At 61.1% G+C, this 19683-nt stretch overlaps 1 protein-coding gene across 3 annotated transcripts in view; it reads right to left on the bottom strand.

The window, feature by feature from the left end:
• Positions 1-19683, bottom strand: part of PRDM16 (PR/SET domain 16) — a gene marked incomplete at both ends in the record, with an annotated part of 299365 nt that overhangs the window by 25057 nt on the left and 254625 nt on the right. For all 3 annotated transcript variants that reach the window (XM_080802202.1, XM_080802203.1, XM_080802201.1), the window contains 4 exons: positions 366-513; positions 2358-2568; positions 8484-8586; positions 18296-18430. In XM_080802202.1, coding sequence (XP_080658328.1) covers positions 366-513; positions 2358-2568; positions 8484-8586; positions 18296-18430 — 597 coding nt within the window. The remainder of the gene's footprint in view (positions 1-365; positions 514-2357; positions 2569-8483; positions 8587-18295; positions 18431-19683) is intronic.

The following is a 19683-nucleotide window of genomic DNA, read 5'->3' on the forward strand; positions in this document are numbered from 1 at the left end:
CCGGGACGGGTCTCTGCTGTCAGGGTGACCCCCGCCCCACACCTCAGGGGAGCTGCCAAGCCTCCCACAGACTCTGTGTCTCCGACAATGACTCCTAGGGGAGCCGCGGCCGTCAAAGCGGGAGCCCAGAACGCGTTTTTAGGTGGACGAGCTTGGACACACAGGTGGGGGCAGGAGCACACGGCAGAGAAGACAGCGTCTGGTCTCCCTGACCTCCTCCCAAGCTGTGTGACCCATGGTGCTTCCTCCTTCCTGGGCAAACCCGAGGACCCGAAGGGCTCCCGACCTCTTACAGCTCTGCCCACTTCACCCGCATGTCCGCGGGGGCGGGGCGCGGGCCGAGCCGCAGGTGCAGGGCAGGTTACCTTCACGCAGTTCTCACATTCGAAGCGCTTGCCGCTGTCATGGGACATCTGGTGGCGGATGAGGTTGGACTTCCAGTTGAAGGCCTTGGGGCACTGGTCACACTTGTACTCCCGCTCCTCTGTGTGCACAACCATGTGCTGCTCCAGGCTGCACGGGGATGGGGACAGGAGTTACTGGGCGCCCGCCTGCCGCACTGCCTAGCAGCCCCCCGGCCCCCCACCCGCTTGGAGAGGAGAGGGAGTCCCAGCAGCGGGTCCGGTCACCTCCTCTCCGGGCAGGCCAGCGGGACGGAGGGGCAGAGGCGGCCCTCCCACTGCACAGGGGGCAGAAGCCGGGCCCTCCTCCAAGACCACTCCTCCAGGCAGCCAGAGGCCAGGCAGGACCCCAGCTCACCATGCCTGGCTGCTCTTCAAGATGATCTTAACCTTGAGGCTGACCTTGGGCCTCGGAAAAGGGGCGCTGAAGCTGCGGACATTGCCCTGAGCCCTGGAGTGGGCGCGAGGCTCAGGAAACCCAAGGCCAGCCCTGGCCCCCTCACCGTGTACACACCAGGGAGGTGGGCTGGGGGCGAGCGTGTGGGTCTCTCACTGGGGCCCGATAAGGTGGGGAGAGCCCAGCTGCTGGGCAGGGGCGGCTGCGCTTGGATGAAGGAGCAGCTCCCGACCCCCTCCTCTCGGGGGACGTCCTGTTCCCCCTCCTGTCCCAGGTGTGACCGTTAATCTCCGGGAGCAAAGCAGCCATACATCACGGCCCGTTAATTACGGGCCCAGCCATCCGTTCCCATCAGAAGTGCTCGGTTCTGGAGCTCTGCCGGACTGAATCTTTTTCCCTGTTGCTAATTGTGATTTATGTGTTTATGTAAAGAAAACACAGACCCTCTTGAGCTGGGCTTACCGCAGAGGGCCTCAGCCGGGATTCGCCCAAATGCTCATGTTCTCTGTCATCTGTTCGGGGTGCAGGGTTCCCCATCCCCGGGGAGGCCACGGTGGGATAGGCGTCCGGTTCCCGGCGACACCAGAGCCACTTAGTGACCGGATGGGGTTTTACTCTGACCTCGCCAGGCCGTCCGAGAGACATTCTCAGAGGCCGGAGGAGGGGCCCACGTGGAAAAGCCTTCAGACTTGCTGGGGCTGGGACCTCAGTCTTGGCTCTCTCCCCGCAAAGCCCAGAAGGTTCATCCTTCCTTCGGGTTCCCATGGGTCCTCGGGGTCCCCACTTCCCAGGGGAGGGCCAGCTCGTGCCTGTTCTAGGCTGACCATGCACAGCCAGCACAGCAGGCCTGGCTCACTGTGCCTGTGTCTGTGAAGCCTCCCAGGACAGCTGGGGTCCATCTGTGGGGGGCAGAGGCCGTGCCTGGGGTGGGGGATCAGAGACCCTTGGGTGGCTCCTGCTAGCTCCCGCACACTGTGTGAGAAGGAGTCCTGTGTGTCCAGAGAGTCAGGTCACTCCACGGGTCCCGGGGCAGCGGGATGCTGCCACCCCCCATGCTGGTCTCAGACCCTGCTTCGGAAGTCTCCTTGGGGCTTCACCTGCACATCCCGGGGTGGGGCCTGCATCTCCCACTCCCCTCCTAGCCTGTCTCCACGGAGACATCCCTGCCTGCAGAATGGCTGGGCCAGCGAGGTCTCTGCCAGCCACTTGGGGATCTCCTAGCGGTGGGGGCTCGGACCAGGGGCCTGGCCTTCACGGCCAGAGGCGGGGTCCCCTGTGCCCTGCCACCAGCAGCTCCGAGGCCTACTCGGTCCCTGATGCCGGATGCGTGGTCTGGAGGTTGCTGGCCCTGAGGTGTGCCACACGGGAGGGGACCCTGTCTCCACCTGTCCCTGGAGTTCCCCGAGTGTCAGTGTGGACAGGGCTGAGGGACAAGGACAGACCTGTCTTTCCCGGCTTTCCCTCTGTGCCACCAGGGCTGAGTGAGTCTTCGGGGGCAGCTCCTGGGGGGACCAGAGGCTGGGGGGAGGGGGCATGGCGGGGGAGGGGAGGGGGGGCACCTGTACTTGTTGGGGAACATCCGCTCGCAGTCCTTGCACTCGTGGGCCTGCTCGCCACCCCCGCCGCCGAGCCCCTCTGGCTTGAGCTCGTCGGCCAGGCCCTCATAGAGTGGGGCCCCCACGGAGCCGCACGCGTACTTCTTGTGGCGCCGCAGGTCTGTCTTGGACTGGAAGAGCTCGTCACAGGCGTCGCAGCGGAAAGTGGGCTCCTCTGCTAGGAAGAGAGGAGGGGAGGTGGGTGGGGAGCTCGAGGGGACCCAGGACCCCAGGCCCGCGGGAGGGGGCAGGGGGACTGCGCTGCTCCACTCCTGCTCCCCTCCTGTCCCCGCTTCCTGGACCTTGGCGTGGCTGCCCCGGGCCCCGTGTCTGGGCGGGGTCCCGTGTCTGCGCCGTCAGAACGCGGAGAAGGCCTGGGCCCCACCCTGCATGGCAGGAGGCCACCCCGGGCTTGAGAAGGCCCCGCACCGGGGAGTGGAGAAGGAAGCTGGCGAGCGCTTTGTTTATGAATTAAGAGAAAACACGCGGCGGAGCCCTAATGCGCCTCATAAATTACTGTCGTCAAGGTCAAACAAATTAAAAGGGGGGGCAGCTATTATTAAGTTTACGAGGCAAGATCCTGACCACCGTGCCAAGCCAAACAGTCAACTCCAAGCCGTAAATTTCCCCGGGGAGACGACCTCTGGGCCCATCCCCAGGCCCCACCCCAGGCGATGGCCAGCAGCAGCTCCTCGGCGGAGCAGACGCCCCCCTCCCTGCCCCAGGCGGGGAGAGGACACGTGCATAGAAGGTCTTGCGCAGATGCGTGGAAAGGTGCGCATGTGTGTGCTGGTAGGGAGCGTAGGAACGCACATGTGCTCGGGCGCAGGCGTGTGACTCTGGGGTATGAGTGTGCGTGTGAGCACGGGCGTGCAGCTGCGACACAGGGGGTGCACGAGTGTTTGCATTCGAACATACCTGCGTCCACGTCTGTGCATCTCTAAGAGAATGTGTAGGAATATTTGTGCCTCCACACTTGTTTTTGCGAGTGTGATTGTGCTTCTGTATGTGGCTACACATGTGAAAATTTGTCTTGGCATGTGTTCACGTGTTCATGCATGTGCATGTGCGTGCGAGCACGGGTGTGCATGCTGTGTCAGTGCACACACTTACATTGCACATCTGAATGTATGCTTCAGTGCACACGTGTGGGCATTTGTGCATCACATGTACATGGGTGTGCATGCTATGCACACACATTTGTGTGAGGCTGATCATGCGTCATGTATGTTGAGTTTGAGCACATTGGTGCATATGTGTATATGTGCACGTGTGTGTGAATGTGCAGGTGTGTGCACCTGTGTGAATGTGTGTCCATATTTTACTGTGTGTTTTCATGCGTGTGTGTGTCTCTGTGAACATGTGAGTACATGTTTGAGAACATGTCTGAGTGTGAATGTGTGTGTGTGTGAGCCTGTGCGCACGTGCAGAGCTGAGCCTTGGCGACCTTGGGCTGACCGTTCACCGAAATGTCCTAACCCTGAGGGATGTCAAAGCCAAGGAGGCAGGGAGATGGGGGGCGGGCAGAAGGGGGCTGTCCCCGCCTCCTCCCCTGTCAGAGAGACCACCATTACCTTCTAAGTGCCGAGGAGAGGGTGGGGGGTCTTTGCAGCCCAGGCAGGGGGTTAGGGGAGAGAGCTGGGGAGAGTGAGGGCCTCCTGCTCATGACTAGAAGCTTCCCTGAGACTAAGGCTGGAGGCATGCCTCCCGATGTCTGGTCACACCCGGCATCTCCACCAGATCCCTGCCCCCCCTCCCGCCCCCGCATCATGAGGCAGACTCTGTGGGAGCTGGTTCTGGGCTGCCCCTGGCTGGGCCCCCAGGGCTTGGATGACACTGTCAGAGGCACAGAGTGACTTCTGTTCACATCTGTGTGAGGGAGTAGTTCTCTGGGTCCCAGGGAAGGGCCCCAGGGATGGGCCGGGTGGGCTCCAGCGTAGGTCCAGGCGTCCTGGCCTGCTTACAACGGACAGCAGGACAGTCTGCTGTCGAGGAAGTGTTTGTTTGGAGGAACTGAATACAAATGCGGAACAGCAGCTCGCGTTGAGTCTGGCGGTCTGGGGCTGAGAGCTGGGGTTTGAGCCTCTGGGCTTGGAAATCTCTGCCCCAAACATCTCCCAGCAAGGCTGCCCCTGGCGCTTGCCCCAGACAGATGCTGAGCTGCAAAACGGACGGGAAGGAGGCAAGGCCTGGCAGTCCACGCAGACCCCAGACCCTGGGCCGGGGGACACAGGGAGGGTATGTCTGCCAAGACCGAGGCCAGTGGCACCCAGGCACAGCCAGGGTCAGAGGCACAGGAGCCTTGGGGCCTGGGGCTGCCTGGAGCGCAAGGACGGAGAAGGTTCTCGAACAAAACCCATCCAAGCAGCAGCAGGTCCCCAGGGAGCAGGGTGCGACGCTGGCCACTAAGCCTGCAGACGACGTTCATCACGATATAGGCCCCCCCCGCCCCCCGCCTAGTCTACACAGCGTTGCCTCCGAAGTTGAATTCACACGTGTGAACCCTTCCGGAGAAACGCCTCCTGGGAAAAGAGCGTGTCCGGCAGTGGGGATGCCCGAGGCCTCGAGGCCGCCGCACAGCAGGTCCCGGCTAGGAACTTCCTGCTGTTGGCGCGCAGACGCCATCCCCGCGCCCGGGGGCAGACTCTGTGCCCGCCTGGCGACCGGTAAACGGAGGCCGGGACACCCAGAGAGCAGGCGGCAGCGCTGTGTAACCAGAGCCGAGCCGCCGGGCGGGGCCCGGGCAGCGCGGCGGCAGCGTCCCGGCTCCCCGCGAGGGGCCCAGTGCAGCGCCCGACGCGGCGTGTGCGCTCGGGACGGCCTGGCATTCCCCCGCGGGCCCTCGTCGTCCTGAGAAATGTGGATTTCCTCCCCCTCTGAGGACCGAGAACACCATTTCAGAACGGAGCCGGATGCCTCGACCCCACAGAGCTGCCCCTGTGGGTTTGTTCTGACTTCCTGGGGCCCTCCCACCGCCACCGGCGCCGGGAGTCAGTTCGAAATGCCCGTTGGTAGTTGACTCTTTCTGGACCCAACTGAGAACAGTCACGGAAATTGAAATTTGAAAACAAAGACGAGAAGAAAGGCCGACCGCACCCACCCGCGCCACCGACCAATTCCGTTTCCCCAGCTTCGGTCTGGAGTTTGGACTGAAAATGAAAACTGAGCCCGACTGCCGCGGTGACAGCATGTGAGGACGTCCTGAGGCCGTTAAACAGATGGGGTGGGGTGGGGGGGGTAAAAGACGCCCCCCTCGCCCTCATCCCTCCACGGACCCAAGTTCGCGAGGGTGAAGGACGGAGCTGGGGGCTGGCTGTGGGTGAGCCTCGCCACCCCCCGTCACCCCGCGCTATGGTGTGGACAGGTGTCCCGGCATCCCTCACGCAGGTAAGGCGGGCACAGAGTGCCCACGCTCGGGGCTCGCTCGATGCCCCAGGAAGGATGGGCCCAGCCCGTGTGGTCCAACTGCCCAGCACGATAATTCCATGTTAAAAAAAAATACTAAGAGCGACCGTTCTCCTCCGGCTGTGTTGTGTTACATTGTATCATATGCTACTGTAGCCGACCGTGTTGTCGCGTGTGTTACGTTATATCGTATCATAATCGTCTCGAGCGCTTTACACCCGACTCACTGTATCCTCTCGACTTTCTAGGCGGGGTTAACAAGTTTGAGCCTTTCTCTAAAGAAAAGCATATTTGAATGGAAATGATTTTCTTTATTTTCTCCCAAGAGCAAGAAGCTTTCCCGAAAGAGAAATCTTTCCCCTCTCCACTGAGCGTAAAAACAAAATAGAAAGTCGCTGGAACTAATGAATCCGAAAGTGGCTTCCCTCTGCTCTGAGGCACTTGCGGGGAACTGGAGGCTCCTTTATAGAGCCTTCCCAGGGTCTGGCAGGCCCCCGCGCTCTGCCCCGGCTCTGCCCCCCGCGGGCCGGGCACCCGGGACGCTGTTTCTTCCGCGTGTACCTGAACCTTGCTCCCCGGCAAAGGCCCCTGGCCCCGACGGCAAAAATTGTAATCAAAACTGAACTCCTCTCATCTGAACCTGCAGGGAGCCCGTGAGGTCCGCGAGCCGGGGAAGCCCAGCCGGAGAACCCCACGTCCTCCCAACGCGGACCGGACCTGGGTGTGCCCGCCCGTCGTGGCGCGGGTCAGGTGTGCGCCCGGCGGTCTCTCTGTTCCATCAGTGACTTTTCACGGCCGAGCAGGAATGTAACAGAAAAATAAGTCAGTGCCTAATGGCTTCAGAGAGCCGAGGGGGACACAATTATGTGGCATCTACATGCTAATCTGCCAGACTGAGCCTCAAAAGCGCCGAAGGACCCACTCCAAGTTCCCGCCGTGATGAGGGGCCTCCGCATTCAGCTGGGGCCGGGATAAAAGATTTTTTATGATAATTATCTTAGTGAGGAACATTTTTGCATTTTCTTTCTGTGCGATTCCGAGTTCAGCTAGGGAGGGGGCGGCTGTTGGGGGCCAAGGGGGTGACCGCCACAGCAGAGAGTATGAAAAGTCAGACATTTGATTCTGGACTATTGTGTGTGGAAAGCAATTAGCCCGCAAATGTTTGATGAATTATTAGGGAAATGTGGACCCAGCTTATTTGAGATCGGGAGCCGGGGCGGGGGGGAGAGGGGGCGGCTGGTGGTGGTGGATAGCAATCAAGGTTTTTTTTTAAAACCTTTTGGAAGAAAGAAGTTTCATTACACAAACGAGATCGCGCCGGGCGTTCCCCTGAGGTAAGTGGGTTTATCTTTCCGCCTTCTCCTCTGCTACCTGAGCTCTACAGGTCTTTTCAACGATTATTTTAAGGAAAATGAGACCATCCCCTCACGACCCAGACCTCGGCCATTTAATTTTCTTTTCTCCACGGCCTAATTGGAACCAAACTTCAGAGGCGCGTACAGATAGGACGCGGCTCTGTGGCCTCTGGAGCGGGAGCTCAGAGACACGGGCCGCGTGAAGCGAGGACCCTCGTTGCTGGGCCACGCTTGGGGATTGAGAGGGTAAATTAAGGCAGAGATCTCTGCATCGGCTCCAGCCCCAGCCAACACCACTCCCTCATGTGATAGTATTAGAGGAACTTGTGGTCGGTGGCGTTAGTCATTACGCCCCTGTGCCTCCGGAGGGGGGGGGAAGAAAGGCAGGAAGGGGGAAAACCGGCCTCCCCCTGCTCCAGCATGAACGGAGTCACCAGCCCCTGCCAGGAGGGGAGGCTGCTTCTCTGTTCACTTGTGGGGTCTCATTTCAAGAAAAGACACCTTGTGCTGGCGGCGGCACGCAGGGAGCCGACGGGCAGCGCCCCGCTGCCAACACAGTGTTCCTCGAATGGACCGAGAAGCGGTTCCAGGACCCCAAGGTGAATGGCACATTTCTCCACTATGTGGGTGAAGGGAAATCATTTCTGCATGTCAGAAATCCTAGCCTCTTTGCAGCAGGAATTTTTCGAACGTCCTCTGAGATGCACTCGGCCGTGGTTGAGGGAGGGGGCAAGGGAGCCCCCGGACGAGCACGGAGTGACGAGTCAGGAGCGACGGGCAGGGTCAGTGGGAGGAACTCAGCCGTCATCCCCACCCCTGTGGGACCCCGGAGCCCCCCGGGTTGCCTCTCACAAAATCAGTTTTCCCTTAACGTTTCTCTTGGACTTTTTGCTGTTAACCGTAGGCAGGCACGGCTTTCAGACACACACACGCCGTCATTGCCCTCTCTTAAATGAGCCCCAAATGTCTCCCAGGGCTCTGGAGGGTGACGGTTTCCAAGTCACAAAACTTTGTGTTTTTGTTTGTTTGTTCTTGTTCTTGTTTTTGTTTTTTTAAGTACTGGGGCTGATAATAATAATAGAGTTGAAAAAAATCCCCCTGGGAGTCTACCACCACAAAGATACGGTGCCACACAACACCCACGCACGCGTGTTGTCCGGAGTGCCATCTGGAACGCGGCATGTGGCTTGTGTAACCCAAAGACGGGAGAGAACGATGCTTTGGCTGCGAGATTGGGAGGGGGGCCCAGGGCAGGAGCCCAGGAGTGCGGCCCCGGCACGCGGTGCGATGCGACGGGAGGTCTTGAGATCCTGCCGGGCGGGGGACTTACCATCCAGACTGGAGGGCACCGTCCCCAGGGAGTACGCGCCTTCCTTCACGTGCACGAGCAGCTCCTCCCCAGGCTCAATGTCCTTGATGACTTTATAATAAATCTAGGACGGAAAGGCAGAGAGAAGGGGTGAGCATGGCCGTCCTTGCTCAGGGAGCCACGCCGGGCACAGGCAGGCCACCCCGCTCCTCGCAGGGCCCCGCCGGCTGGCCACCTGACCTGCCTACTAACTCCTGCTCAGAGGATCCCCTCTGAAACTTTGCAGAACATACTCAGGAGGACCGCAGTCCCTTGGAATTTGTTTCATGCGGTTGTCGGGTGTTGGTGAAGGGGTTGAAGCCGGTGAGAAGCCGCCTGGAAGTTCCCAGACGCGGCAAGTCCCAGCGGGGACCGTCAGGGAGGGCGGCTCTTGCCAACCAGGAGCAGGGCCCGGCGCGGTTCTCAGGGTCCTCGTCCCAGTGTGTAGGCCAGACCTGCGTTGCTGCTGGGCGTGGGGGGGGGGGGGCTTGGGGGTCGAGAGTGAATCTGCGTGTTTTGAACATGGCCACACGCTCAGACAGAGTCCCCTCGGGCCAGGGCAGTAGGCTGGGCGTCTCCCTCGAGCGTGGACACCGTTTCCAAGGGAAGGCAGAGGGGCGCACGTGCCCGCAGCAAGCTCTGTGCCCAACAGCCGTCCCAGGCTAGACGGGCATGCACTGAAAACAGGGAGGGTGCAGGGGGTCAGGGCAGATGCCGCGGCCTGGAGAAGCAGACTCAGGTCGAGGGGAGGTGAGTTGGGAACATCTAACCTCAACGCTCCAAGGAGCCCTGTGGCTTCCCTACACATGTCTGGAAAAGGGGCCGTCTGCCCTGGAGGTGTGGCCAAGACCTGGAAAACCCTACGGCTCAGAAGGGCACCAGGGCAGGCCCACTTGGGATGGCACCCAGGGATCAGACTCTAACGGCCTGGGCGACTGTGGGAGAGGACCGGGGTCTTTCCTCCCTGGGACCCCCTACCCTCTCTGGAGAGCAGTGACACAGGTCCCGGGCAGGGGACAGGTCCCGACACTTCTCGTGAGTGGGGCTGACAGCAGGGGTCTTGCACCTCAAGCCCAGAAATGTCAAACTGCCTACCACCCGGGTCTCTATCCAGATAACAGGGGTCAAGGTGCTTCCCGGAGCCCGGAGGCTGGCCGCAGGACTGACCAGGAGGCCAGAGAAAGACCAAGATGATTGCACCCGCCTTGGGAAACGCAGGGGTCGCAGCTTCTCCAGACCGATCCCCCCGAGAGGCCCTGCAGCACTGCCCTCTTGCCGGAGGGCCGGGGGTGAGGGATCAGGCCAGACCGTCCAGCAGCAGCGGGACGTGGCTCGGACACCCAGAGACTGAGTGGGGCCCGCGGCCCGCACACCACCCCTGCCTCTCCTCTCACCCCTAGGCCCCAGGAAGCATCTGGAGGGCTGAGCTTCCTCCTCCCTCACCGGACCCCTTGCCCCCTCCACAGGCCATGTCTGTGTGGGCTCCCGCATAAACCGCTGGTCCTGACTCGCCTCGGGACAACAGCAGGGAGCTCCTGAGAGGACACACAGAGCCCCACTGGGCCCCCTGCGCTCCTGGACGTACTCCGAGAGCACCCAGACAGCGGTAACGATACGGAGGGCAAACTTCCTCTCCCTGCACTGAGTTCCTTAGACTGCTGTTCTCGGCGGCAACGCAGAATCGGTGACAAGACTGTAAAACGGAGACTAGACTCTGGGCCTTACTCACTTTTGTAATTATGCCCATTGTTGTGACCCCAGTTCTGTGTCCTTTTATCTAAAGAATGACAGTGACCAACTGTTTCACAAAAATCACCCTCGAGCCACTGCATTTCAAAACGGGGTCCAGCGTCTGTGGGACACGCACTCCAGCAACGCCCGGGAGGCCCCAACAAGGTGGGCTGTTCCGCCGGCACAGGGTCCTCCCATCCGCCCGCCGTCGCACCAGCCGGGGCGCAAAGGCAGGGACTGGCTGGGGACAGAGGAGGGTCTGCGGCCGGCTTCCCTTGGGGCCCGTTAGAGGGCAATGTGGGCCTGCCCGCCGCCGGGTCCCTCCCCGAGGCCCCGCTCTGACCTGGCATCCCGCTCCCGCTCCGTGCGAACGGCTCCTGCGGCCGCGTCCTCCCTCCGTCCTCCCTCCGGCCGGCTGCTAGGCTCCTACTCGGGGCTAGCGGGGGCTAAGTGTGGCCCGCCTCCCCTCTCCGCCTCCCTGTCCGACCCCCTCGGAGGGCCACCCTGCCTCCTGGGACCCCCCTCCCTCCTCACCCCCCCCCCCAGTGCCGCTGGCTCTCCTGGGATGCCCCCCACCTCGGAACTGGACCTCCTGGAATCCCCTGCGTCCTCCAGGGCTGCCGAGGTCCCCGCCCCCCCACCCGCCTAGCTTCCAGGGCTGCCCCACCTCGCCGGGACCCCTCTGCAGCCCCAGCCGCACTCCCAGGCCGCCCGGCCTCCCCGGGACCCACGCTCCCTCGGCCGGCACCGCCCTGGCAGGAACCTCAGAGCCAAGGGAGGGTCTAGAGCTCTTGGCGTGGGGAGCAGTCCCAGGCACAGCCGGCACCCTGTCCCCAGCCCTGGATGGTCCTCTGGGCACCTGGCGGGGCTGGTGAGTAGGACACGAGGGCCGTGGCCCTCAGCCGTGGCCGCCTGGACTTTGAGCTGCAGATGGAATTAGTTGCCATTAGTGCTAATTGCAGGGCCGGGCCGGGTGGGGGGCGGGGGTGTCCCCAACCTGCCTCCACCTGGAAGGGGGGCCGGAGGTGGACAGGAATCAGCGCGAACTTTCCTCGAACTCCACAGGCGCTGCCTCCGCTGGGGCATGGAGGTATGAGGGCGACTGGGGTGCGCACAAAAGCAGGGGTTGTCACCGCTGCTTCCCGAAGGCACAAAGGCCTTATCAGCCAGACCCGCGGGGAACGTCACAGTTCCAGGTCCGCGGGCTTTGCCAACTTCCTGGGACAAAGGCCGGCTGTGGTGGGACGGAGGCCTGGGCGGCTCCCGGCCTCTGGGGTGTTGCAAACAGCGTGTGGACAGAGCCGAGCCTATAACACGATTCCCGAGGCCCCTTCAAAGTTCTGGACGCGGGCGGGTAAGGTCCCTTCCACTGCACGCCCGGCAGCGGGTTGGGTTGAGAGCCGAGGGCAGGTGGGCGTCGTGGAGGGGCCGAGGGCTCCCGTTTCCATGGGGTGGGGTTGAGGGTCGGTTCCTCCAGGAAACAGAGCCCCTCCCCCCTGATGCCAGGCCAGAGGCCACGGGGATAGGAGCCAGGTCCCTGGAGGTGACAGCACCCAGGAGGACACGCCCCCCACCCCCCAGCAGCTGCAGCGCCCGGGCCCCCGAAACCCTGTCTCCGGGTTCCTGGCGTGCGGCGGGGCAGGCCCCCCTGGAGCCTTCCTCCCGGGTTCGTGATCTGAGAGCTAGGGAAGCCGCAACAGCTGAGTTCACGGGAGCCCATGCACGTCTGCCCTTACAGAAGGAAGCCAAGCAGTCGAGGTCTGAGGTCAGGCCCTTGTTTCAAAGTCTTGGGCTCTCCACGAGGACTTCGGCTCCGCACCAAACCCTGGTCCTCTGAGCGGCAGCTGTGCTCTCTCCCCCTCTGTCCCTCTCCGACGCAGGGATGCGGCTCCCTGCAGGTGGCCAGAGCTCAGGGACAAACGAACGGCCATGTTCTACACCGGGTGGGGAAAGGGCCTGAGAAAGGTTGGATTTCACCCAAGCTGCGCTCGGGCACCAGCCCTCCCGTGGAAACCGTCACCGGCCCCTGAACAACATTCTTTGAGATCAAATATTTCAAATTTTTAAAAAACGGCTCTCTGTTTTGGCCACTTTCTCGAGTTTGTTTTTTAAATATCAAACGAACTCACAGGGATAGGTGCTGTGAATATGAGGGTTTACGTTCCACGATTTTCATTCCTGCTCCGTCTTAGAATCTTCCACGTTAAATTGTGAGGAACTCCACCCAAACCCCGGGTGCCACGAGGAGGTGGGGGCCCGGCCACACTTCCCCCTGCCCCCCGCCGCCCTGGAGCAGATGCGTTTCGTAGGAACACGGAGGTGGCCAAGCGCTCCTGCTCTGACCCGTTTGAGAGACGTTCAGGGAGGGTTTCGGTCACATGCGCAAAATCTTTGCGTTTCTCTGTCTGCCCTGGATTTGGGAATTGGGCTGGAGTTCGCGGGGACTTCTGAGGTGCTATGTGAGGGTCTCTTCGTGAGAGACAGGCACCCAGCGAGGGGAATCAGAGTGACCCGGCCGCGTCTGCCCCGTCCGGAGGGAGGGCGCTGGTCCTTGGGCATCTCTGTCTCTGGGAGACCCCTGGGGAGCCGGGGGGGTGGCTCCTGTGCTGTTTCATTGCTTCCAGGACCTACAGATGCTACATGTGTCTTCACGACTTGCTGTCCCCAAACCGTGGGCCATCTGTGCCTGGGAAAGTCTTGGACACCGCGCCTGGGGGCTGCCTGAGGGCTTGAGCATTTGGAGTTTACAGAACCACGGAGACCCGAGCAGGGATGTGCAGACAGTCTCTTCCTCTGGGCGACAGAGGAGACGCTTGCCACGCTCCTGTCTGCCCCTGCGGGGCTGAAGCAATTGTGTCCACGTCCTCAGGGTCTCGCTGCTCCGCCCCGTCACTTTCCCAGCCGCACACACGTGGGGAAAAATCCGGCACATTTCTCTCTGCCTTCGCGGTGCGTTTGGACCTGGAGAGTGCATCCGTGTCTACACAGACGCTCCCGGCTGCGGTTAGAGAGACGGTCTTCGGCCTCTGGAGTGGCATCTCCTGATAACATATTCCCTTCCACGAATCCGGACGCGAGAGCGCCGCCGGGAGTGCGAGGGTGCGCTTGAATCTGTCTTATTCTTTGCCGAAGAGAGAGGATCAGTTTGCTCTGAATTCGGCAGCTTTCGGACTCCAAGGCATTTGATATATACCTTAAGTCTTCTGTAAACCCGCCAAGAAACGCTACAATGAATCCCCTGCCCTTCTCGTTTCAAAGGGGAAATTGTATCTAATTGTTTGCGAGCTACAATGTTTAATTTAGAAAATGGTGGGGGTTGAGAGCAGAGGGAGAAGGGACGGGGCGCTGGATGCCGTCCCGTGAGTTCCGGCCCCTGCGGATCGCTCACAGGCCGCAACGGGCGACAGGCAGAGGGGTCCGCGCGGAGGGAGGGAAGCGAAAGCGAAAGAGCAGCAGCCTGGGCCGCGCTGGGCCGCGGGCACCGGGTTTTCATTAGAGCGAGCGCGCGCGGGCTCTTACGCACACGGCTGCGTGCTTATCGGTTGGCTCATCGGCTAACGAAATGCCTTCCTTTAACACGCCCGTCTGCTTCCACTTTGGGGAGCCCTGGCCCCAGGCTGAGCAGTCTCTGCCTGGGGGGAACGTGCCGGTGGTGTTGGGGATCCCCCGCCACCCAGCTGGCCCTGGGGGTGCGGTGGGGGCCTCGCGGCCTCTCCTCAGTGCGCTGGGGGGTCTGGAGCCCCTGAATCATGCCCCCCGATGTCTATTTGTGACCCCAGCACCATAGCACGCTGTCCTCAGCCCCTCTGGCCGTGTGAGGTCGGTCGCCGGCATCCTTGCCCTGGAGGGGTGAGGCGGACCTGGAGAGAGCCACGCGGTGATCAGGCCCGCACGCGCCTTACTCCCAAGCTCTTGTTTTCATTCTGAACATGGAGACCGATCCGGAGACGGACCCTGTCCGTCTCCTGAAACATTTCCAACGAACTTGTTTGCTCATAATTGCGGGAGAAAGAACCCCCCTGGGGTGATCTGAGTGTCTCAGATTCTCCGAGAGGAAAAGCAGGAGCTGGTGGGTGGCAGCGGGGGAGGGAGGCGAAGTCGCCGCGGCCGGAGGCGGGCTCATGCCCCCCGGAGTGAACCGAGGTGCCCGTGGGCTTTCCTCAGCCTTCCGTTTATGCTGAGCGGAAAAGGCAAGTCAAAGCAACCCAGCATCTTCGGCTGTGATCTGGCCACCCCCAAAAGTCCCGGAGAAAAGCTCCGTCCGTCCAGCTGTCTGCTGTGGACGCTCTGTTCCCAGTGGCCCGGCCACCTCTCTGTGGGCTCCACGTGGGTAGTAAGCCACAAGTCACTGTTGAGTTGATGCGGCCGAGTCTAGGAGGAAGTTCACGGCCCGGCGTGGCCTCTGCTTGTGGGGCTCCCCAACCCGGAGCCGCAGAGAGGACAGAGCAGAACGACCGGCGGGTCACCCGTCCTTGAGGCCCCCGGGGCTGGGACCTCTCAGAGCCCCGGGGCGCCTGGTGGGGAGTCTCGGGGCATGAATGAGAAGCTGGAGGCAGGGTCGGGCTCACGGCCATGGGTGCCACAGTCCACGGAGGAGATGCGTGGCTCCCTCCAGAAGACACGTGTCCGGTCCAGAGCCGCCTCCTCCTCAGCCACCAGATCATTCCTTCTGGGAGTCGCGACGCCAGAGACCTTCTCTTTGGGACCCACTCCTGACCCATCTCCTTCGTCCTCTCAAAACTGGGGCTGAGGTCATGTGACTTGAGCTTCTGGAGCCCGTCTGGCAAACCCCACCCTGCGTCATGGGGCTTCGATTTTCAGTCTGGATGTGTCCCTTCCGTGTCTGTGCCGTCGGGAGCCGGTGTGTGTGCGCGAGATGGAGACAGAGAAAGGAGGATTGTTCGCTTCCGTGTGTTTGCCTGTGTGCGTGGCAGGGGTTGTCCGTAAGTGCAGGAAATCCTGGTAGAAACCCTTGGGATTACGGAAATCTGAGAAACCCCATTAATATCGCGTAATGTTTCCTTCTCAAAGAGAAGCCTGTCTCCAAAAATCTTTGTTTTATTATTAATATTTCAGGGATACTTTTAGTCCACTTTGTAGCAACCCGTGTTTCCAACAGTCAGGATGGGAATGGAGACACTTTCCGCAGGGGCCGCGTGGCCATCCCACCGAGAGAGAGCTAGTCAGCCTCGGGGAGACAGTTGAAAAACTCGTTCTGTAATTAAAAGCGGTCCATTAGATCCCTTTCAAAGAGACATTTTTAGGAGCACCTGGGCGGCTCAGTCGGTGGACTGTCCGACTCTTGATTTCAGCTCCGGTCATGATGTCCCAGTCGGGGGCTCCAGCCCTGCGTCGCGCTCTGTGCTCGCACGGAGCCCGCTTGGGATTCTCTCTCCCTGTCCCTCTGCCCCTTACCCTGCTCTTGCGCACTCTCTCTCTCAACATAAATAAATGATTTTTTTTTTAAAAAAGGCATTTCTAAAATTTGCTTTATTCAAGCAATGATTACTGAGGCCTGTGCGGTTGGATCGAAGTGCGGTTCCTCACACTATTAGAGTCTGAAATCATTAGGATTATTTTACAAAGGAAAATATGCCCCACAATTTGCTCATTTTCCTCTGATAACTGAAATACAAAGGTAAGACTTTGAGATGAAAGTCGGGGCAGCTGACAGCCTTCTGAGCACCTCCTGACCTGGTGCCCATCCGGGGTCCCGCCTCTCCCCTGCTCCTGCTTCCCTGCGGGACCTGAAGGCCCCTCCCCACGGCTGGTGAAGTGTGCAGGTGCGCCTCCTCGGGAGCTGTTGCTCTGTAACACCGGGAGCAACCGCCTGGTCCTCGGAGGTGCTCCAAGGGTGGGGGCTCCTCTCTCCCTCAGAGGCTGGGGATTGAAATGACCCAGGTAGAGCAATGTCGATGCTCTGGGTCATGACAGTGTGGCATATGCTTACATGGACATCCCAAGTTCCCTCGGAGCTTGCGAGCTGAAATGGGGGTAGTTAATCCCCCAAGGCCGTGTTGGAGAGAAACATCCAGCAGGTGGGGAGGGGCCTGAAGGAATTTCGATGTCATAGTGGGTTTGAGTAAAAGAGCCAGGAGTGTTTCTGACCCTAAGCCGGATCCTCGGGAAAGGTAAGCACTGGGGGACCAAAGTGGCTTTAAGGGAACCAGTAAGAGTTAAGGACCATCACTCCTGCCCAGCAGAAAGGGTTCTGTCCCCTGGTGGAAAGAGACGGAAAGACGTTGCTGCAAAGCCATTAATTCCGCCGCGTGGAATGGACACACACGCTCCCCCGAAATATCAATACCAAGACAAAGAAAGTTTGAAGACAGGCCCCTCGTTGAGAAGCTCCCACCTCTGCTGGCCTTTCCAGAACTTGGCCACAAAAAGGTACCTACTTTGCTACTTAGGTTTGGTTCAAACACTCGAACAAATGTCTCTCGTAAATAAAGAACACGGACCTCCATCACTCTGTTCCGCATGTCACAGAAATGCCCTCCTGGGCCTGGCCCCGCGGTGCTCCTTCCGCTGCCCCCCAGCTTCCGGACACATGGCCAAGGACACCGAGGTCCACAAAGGAAGGGGCGTTGGAAAGCCCACCTCTCCGCGTGCCCACCTCCGATTCTCCGCCACTTACATTTCACCTTCATTTGGAGGAAGGGAAAGTGTTGCTGTTTCTTTAAGGCCTGATTTTTGGTGGATCTCCTTTTGCCTTAATTTCCGCAACACGCTTTTGTGATTTTCCAAACGCTGGGCTCTGTGTACAAACTGCAGACATCCCAGGCGCAGAGGCGCGTTCTAACTTCGCTGGCTTGTGAAGCAAAGACCCGCTCGTGCCCAGCGGGGAACAGCTCAATCCAGGCTGAGCCCCGGGGCCGAGAAGGAGCCGAAGCAGAAGAGGGAGAGCTGGGGGGCAGCTCACGGGGGTCCTAGGGACCTCCCTGGTGTGTGCTCTCTGTGTTTCTTAATGCAAAACTGTTTCTCTGAAGTCAAGAGCCTCGAACTGCTTTTAATGGTTTGCACAGGCGATGGGAGAATGTGCCCTTTGTTATGTGGTCTCTGAAAACATCTTTGAAAGCAGCGGAATCCCTTTTGCAGATGAAATCTCATGTATAACCCCAAGATATTATAGGCAAAAGCCAACGGCTCTGATGGGAGGGGCTGGGCCCCCCAGCGTCCCGAGGAGCCCGGTGCTCTGGGAGCTCAGCGGAAATGTGCCTGAGGGGTCTGGCTCTGGAGCGTGGAGGCTCCAGGGGCCACTTGCAGACTTGTAATTAAAGACATAAACGGAGAGCTCCCGGCACTGGGGACGCGTGGCCTTCCTGGTCAAAAGAAACTGCCTGGCGTCTTCTGGCCTGTACTGCTCACGGGCCCGGAAGGCCACCACGAGCCGTTGTGGTTCTAGGGCAGCACGGACCACGGCTAACACGGACCCAGCACGCTGAGCGGGGCCCTCGGCCTCCGGAGGGTTGGCGGCAGAAGTCAGGCGTCCCTTGGCGCTGAAGGGGCCAGGGGCTGACGTCAGGGCCACTGAGCTCAGGGAGGCTCAGGTGGCTGTGAGCGGGGCCAGGATTTTTTGCCCAAACAAGTCCGGTTCCCTCCGCAGCCTGGCCCGGACGCCATAGGGACGGCGGTCCACGCCCTGAAGGCAGTGCTGACCCTTTTGGAGGGAGCCTGGCCAGACCGAGCCCCGGAGATGAGACGGCTCGCAAGTGGACGGGCCGGGCTCTGGGCTTCCCTCCTGGGGCAACACAGCAGGGACAGGGACCCCTGCGGTTTCTGGACCTGCCGCTCCCGCGGCTTTCCGTCACGGAAACCACCATCTTTGGGTTCTCAAAGCCCCGGCCAGCTGCCGGCTGAGCTCCTCGGCGGAGCAGCCGTGGGGTGTCGCTGAGCGCCCGGAAGCTCTACCCTGGCCGTCTGACAAGTCGCTACCCCGCCGCGGGACAGGGCCCGGCAGAGGTGGCGCCAACCCTTCAGCTCCCAAGCCCCTCTCGTCGGTCTGGGGGCCAAGCCCCCCACCCAGGGCCACTCCAAGGCCCACACGCGCGGCCCACACCCACCTGCTCGTTGATCTGGCACATGGTCAGGTTCTGGTCATCGCAGGAACACGCCACCCGGATGTACTTGAGCCAGCTGCCGGAGCCCGCCTGCCCCGAGTCCGCGCACAGCTTCTCCGTGCTCAGGTCTTCGGAGATCTGCCGGGGGGCAGAGAACCGGGGAGGGTCAGAGGTATCCTGTGCGCGAGAGTCTGCACGATCCGCGTTTGCCCAATGAGGGACCAGCTGCTCGGGCCCTGGAGGAAGGCGGTCCAGCCTCTGGGTCTCGGCAGAACCCCCGGGTGATGGTGAGGTCCTCATCCCACCCAGCTGCCCGTCCCAGGAGCCTCTGAGAGCCCGGTAGAGGGGCAGGAGGCTGGCCCTTTTGCTCACCGAGCAGCCGGCTGCCCTGGCCTGGCCATGACGGGGGCCCCCGGGGTTGCAAGAAGCCCCAGCCGTCCCACATGTGAGAAAGCAAAGGCCACCGCGTCTGAGAACAGAGCCCTCTGTTGAGGGGCGCTGGGGCGCCCGGCTGCAGGAAAACATTCTAGAAGGTAGAGGTGTTGCTGGGGTGTGTGGCTGCGTCCGAGCCGGTGTGAGTGTGCGTGTGCACGTGTGCATTTCCCCACCAGCACTCACGTCGCCCCGAACGTAAGAAAAGCATTCCGTTTTCTTAAAGGCGGGAACTTTCCATGTGACACCGGGGACCTGGCCTCTCGGCCCACCCTCCGAAGCCAGCGCACCCGCGATGGGCTCGGTGACTTCGTCGTTGCCACGGGGCTCTGAACGTGCGTCTTGGGGTGTGCGTCTCTGAGCGCGTCGTTTACCGTCCCGGCGGAGGGAGGGGCGCCCCTGGACCTCGGGGCCCTGAGGTGGAGCCGCAGCAGAGACCCCTCCCGCCCCCACCCGTGCTCCGTTCCGTCCCTGCTCCAGGGTCTGAATCCAAGCCTGGGGGCCAGCAGCCTCTTGGGCCAACTTCCTGGGAGGTCCAGCCCCAGCTCTTAGAGGGTCGGAGGGAGGGGCTGAACCCTACAAGGAGGAAAGGGTGTCCGGGTGAGCAGGGCGCCAGAGTGACCCGATACATTCAGGGAGGGCAGGTAGTGACCTGTCCCAGCAAAGACCAAGGAGACCGATTCCAGGCACTGTGGCCTCTGGTCCCTGGAGTGTGTCCTGAGCACCTGCTCTGAATGTTAGGGACCTGGGAAGGCCAAGAAGCTGCCGCCCGAGGCCGGGAGAGGCTGCTTCTGACCAGCAACTCAGGATGCTTTGCAACGGTTCAGCGGCTCCCCACATGTCCACAGACCCTTTCTGGATGGCTAAGGGCTGTGCCTGGCCTCTGAGGGACAAGGGAGTGCAGTTTCGGGGGCAGGAGTTTTGCTGTGGGAGGCACAGAACCCGCCTCTGCCCCGTCT

Source organism: Martes martes (assembly GCF_963455335.1).
Source record: "Martes martes genome assembly, chromosome: 4".
Classification (NCBI taxonomy): Eukaryota; Metazoa; Chordata; class Mammalia; order Carnivora; family Mustelidae; genus Martes; species Martes martes.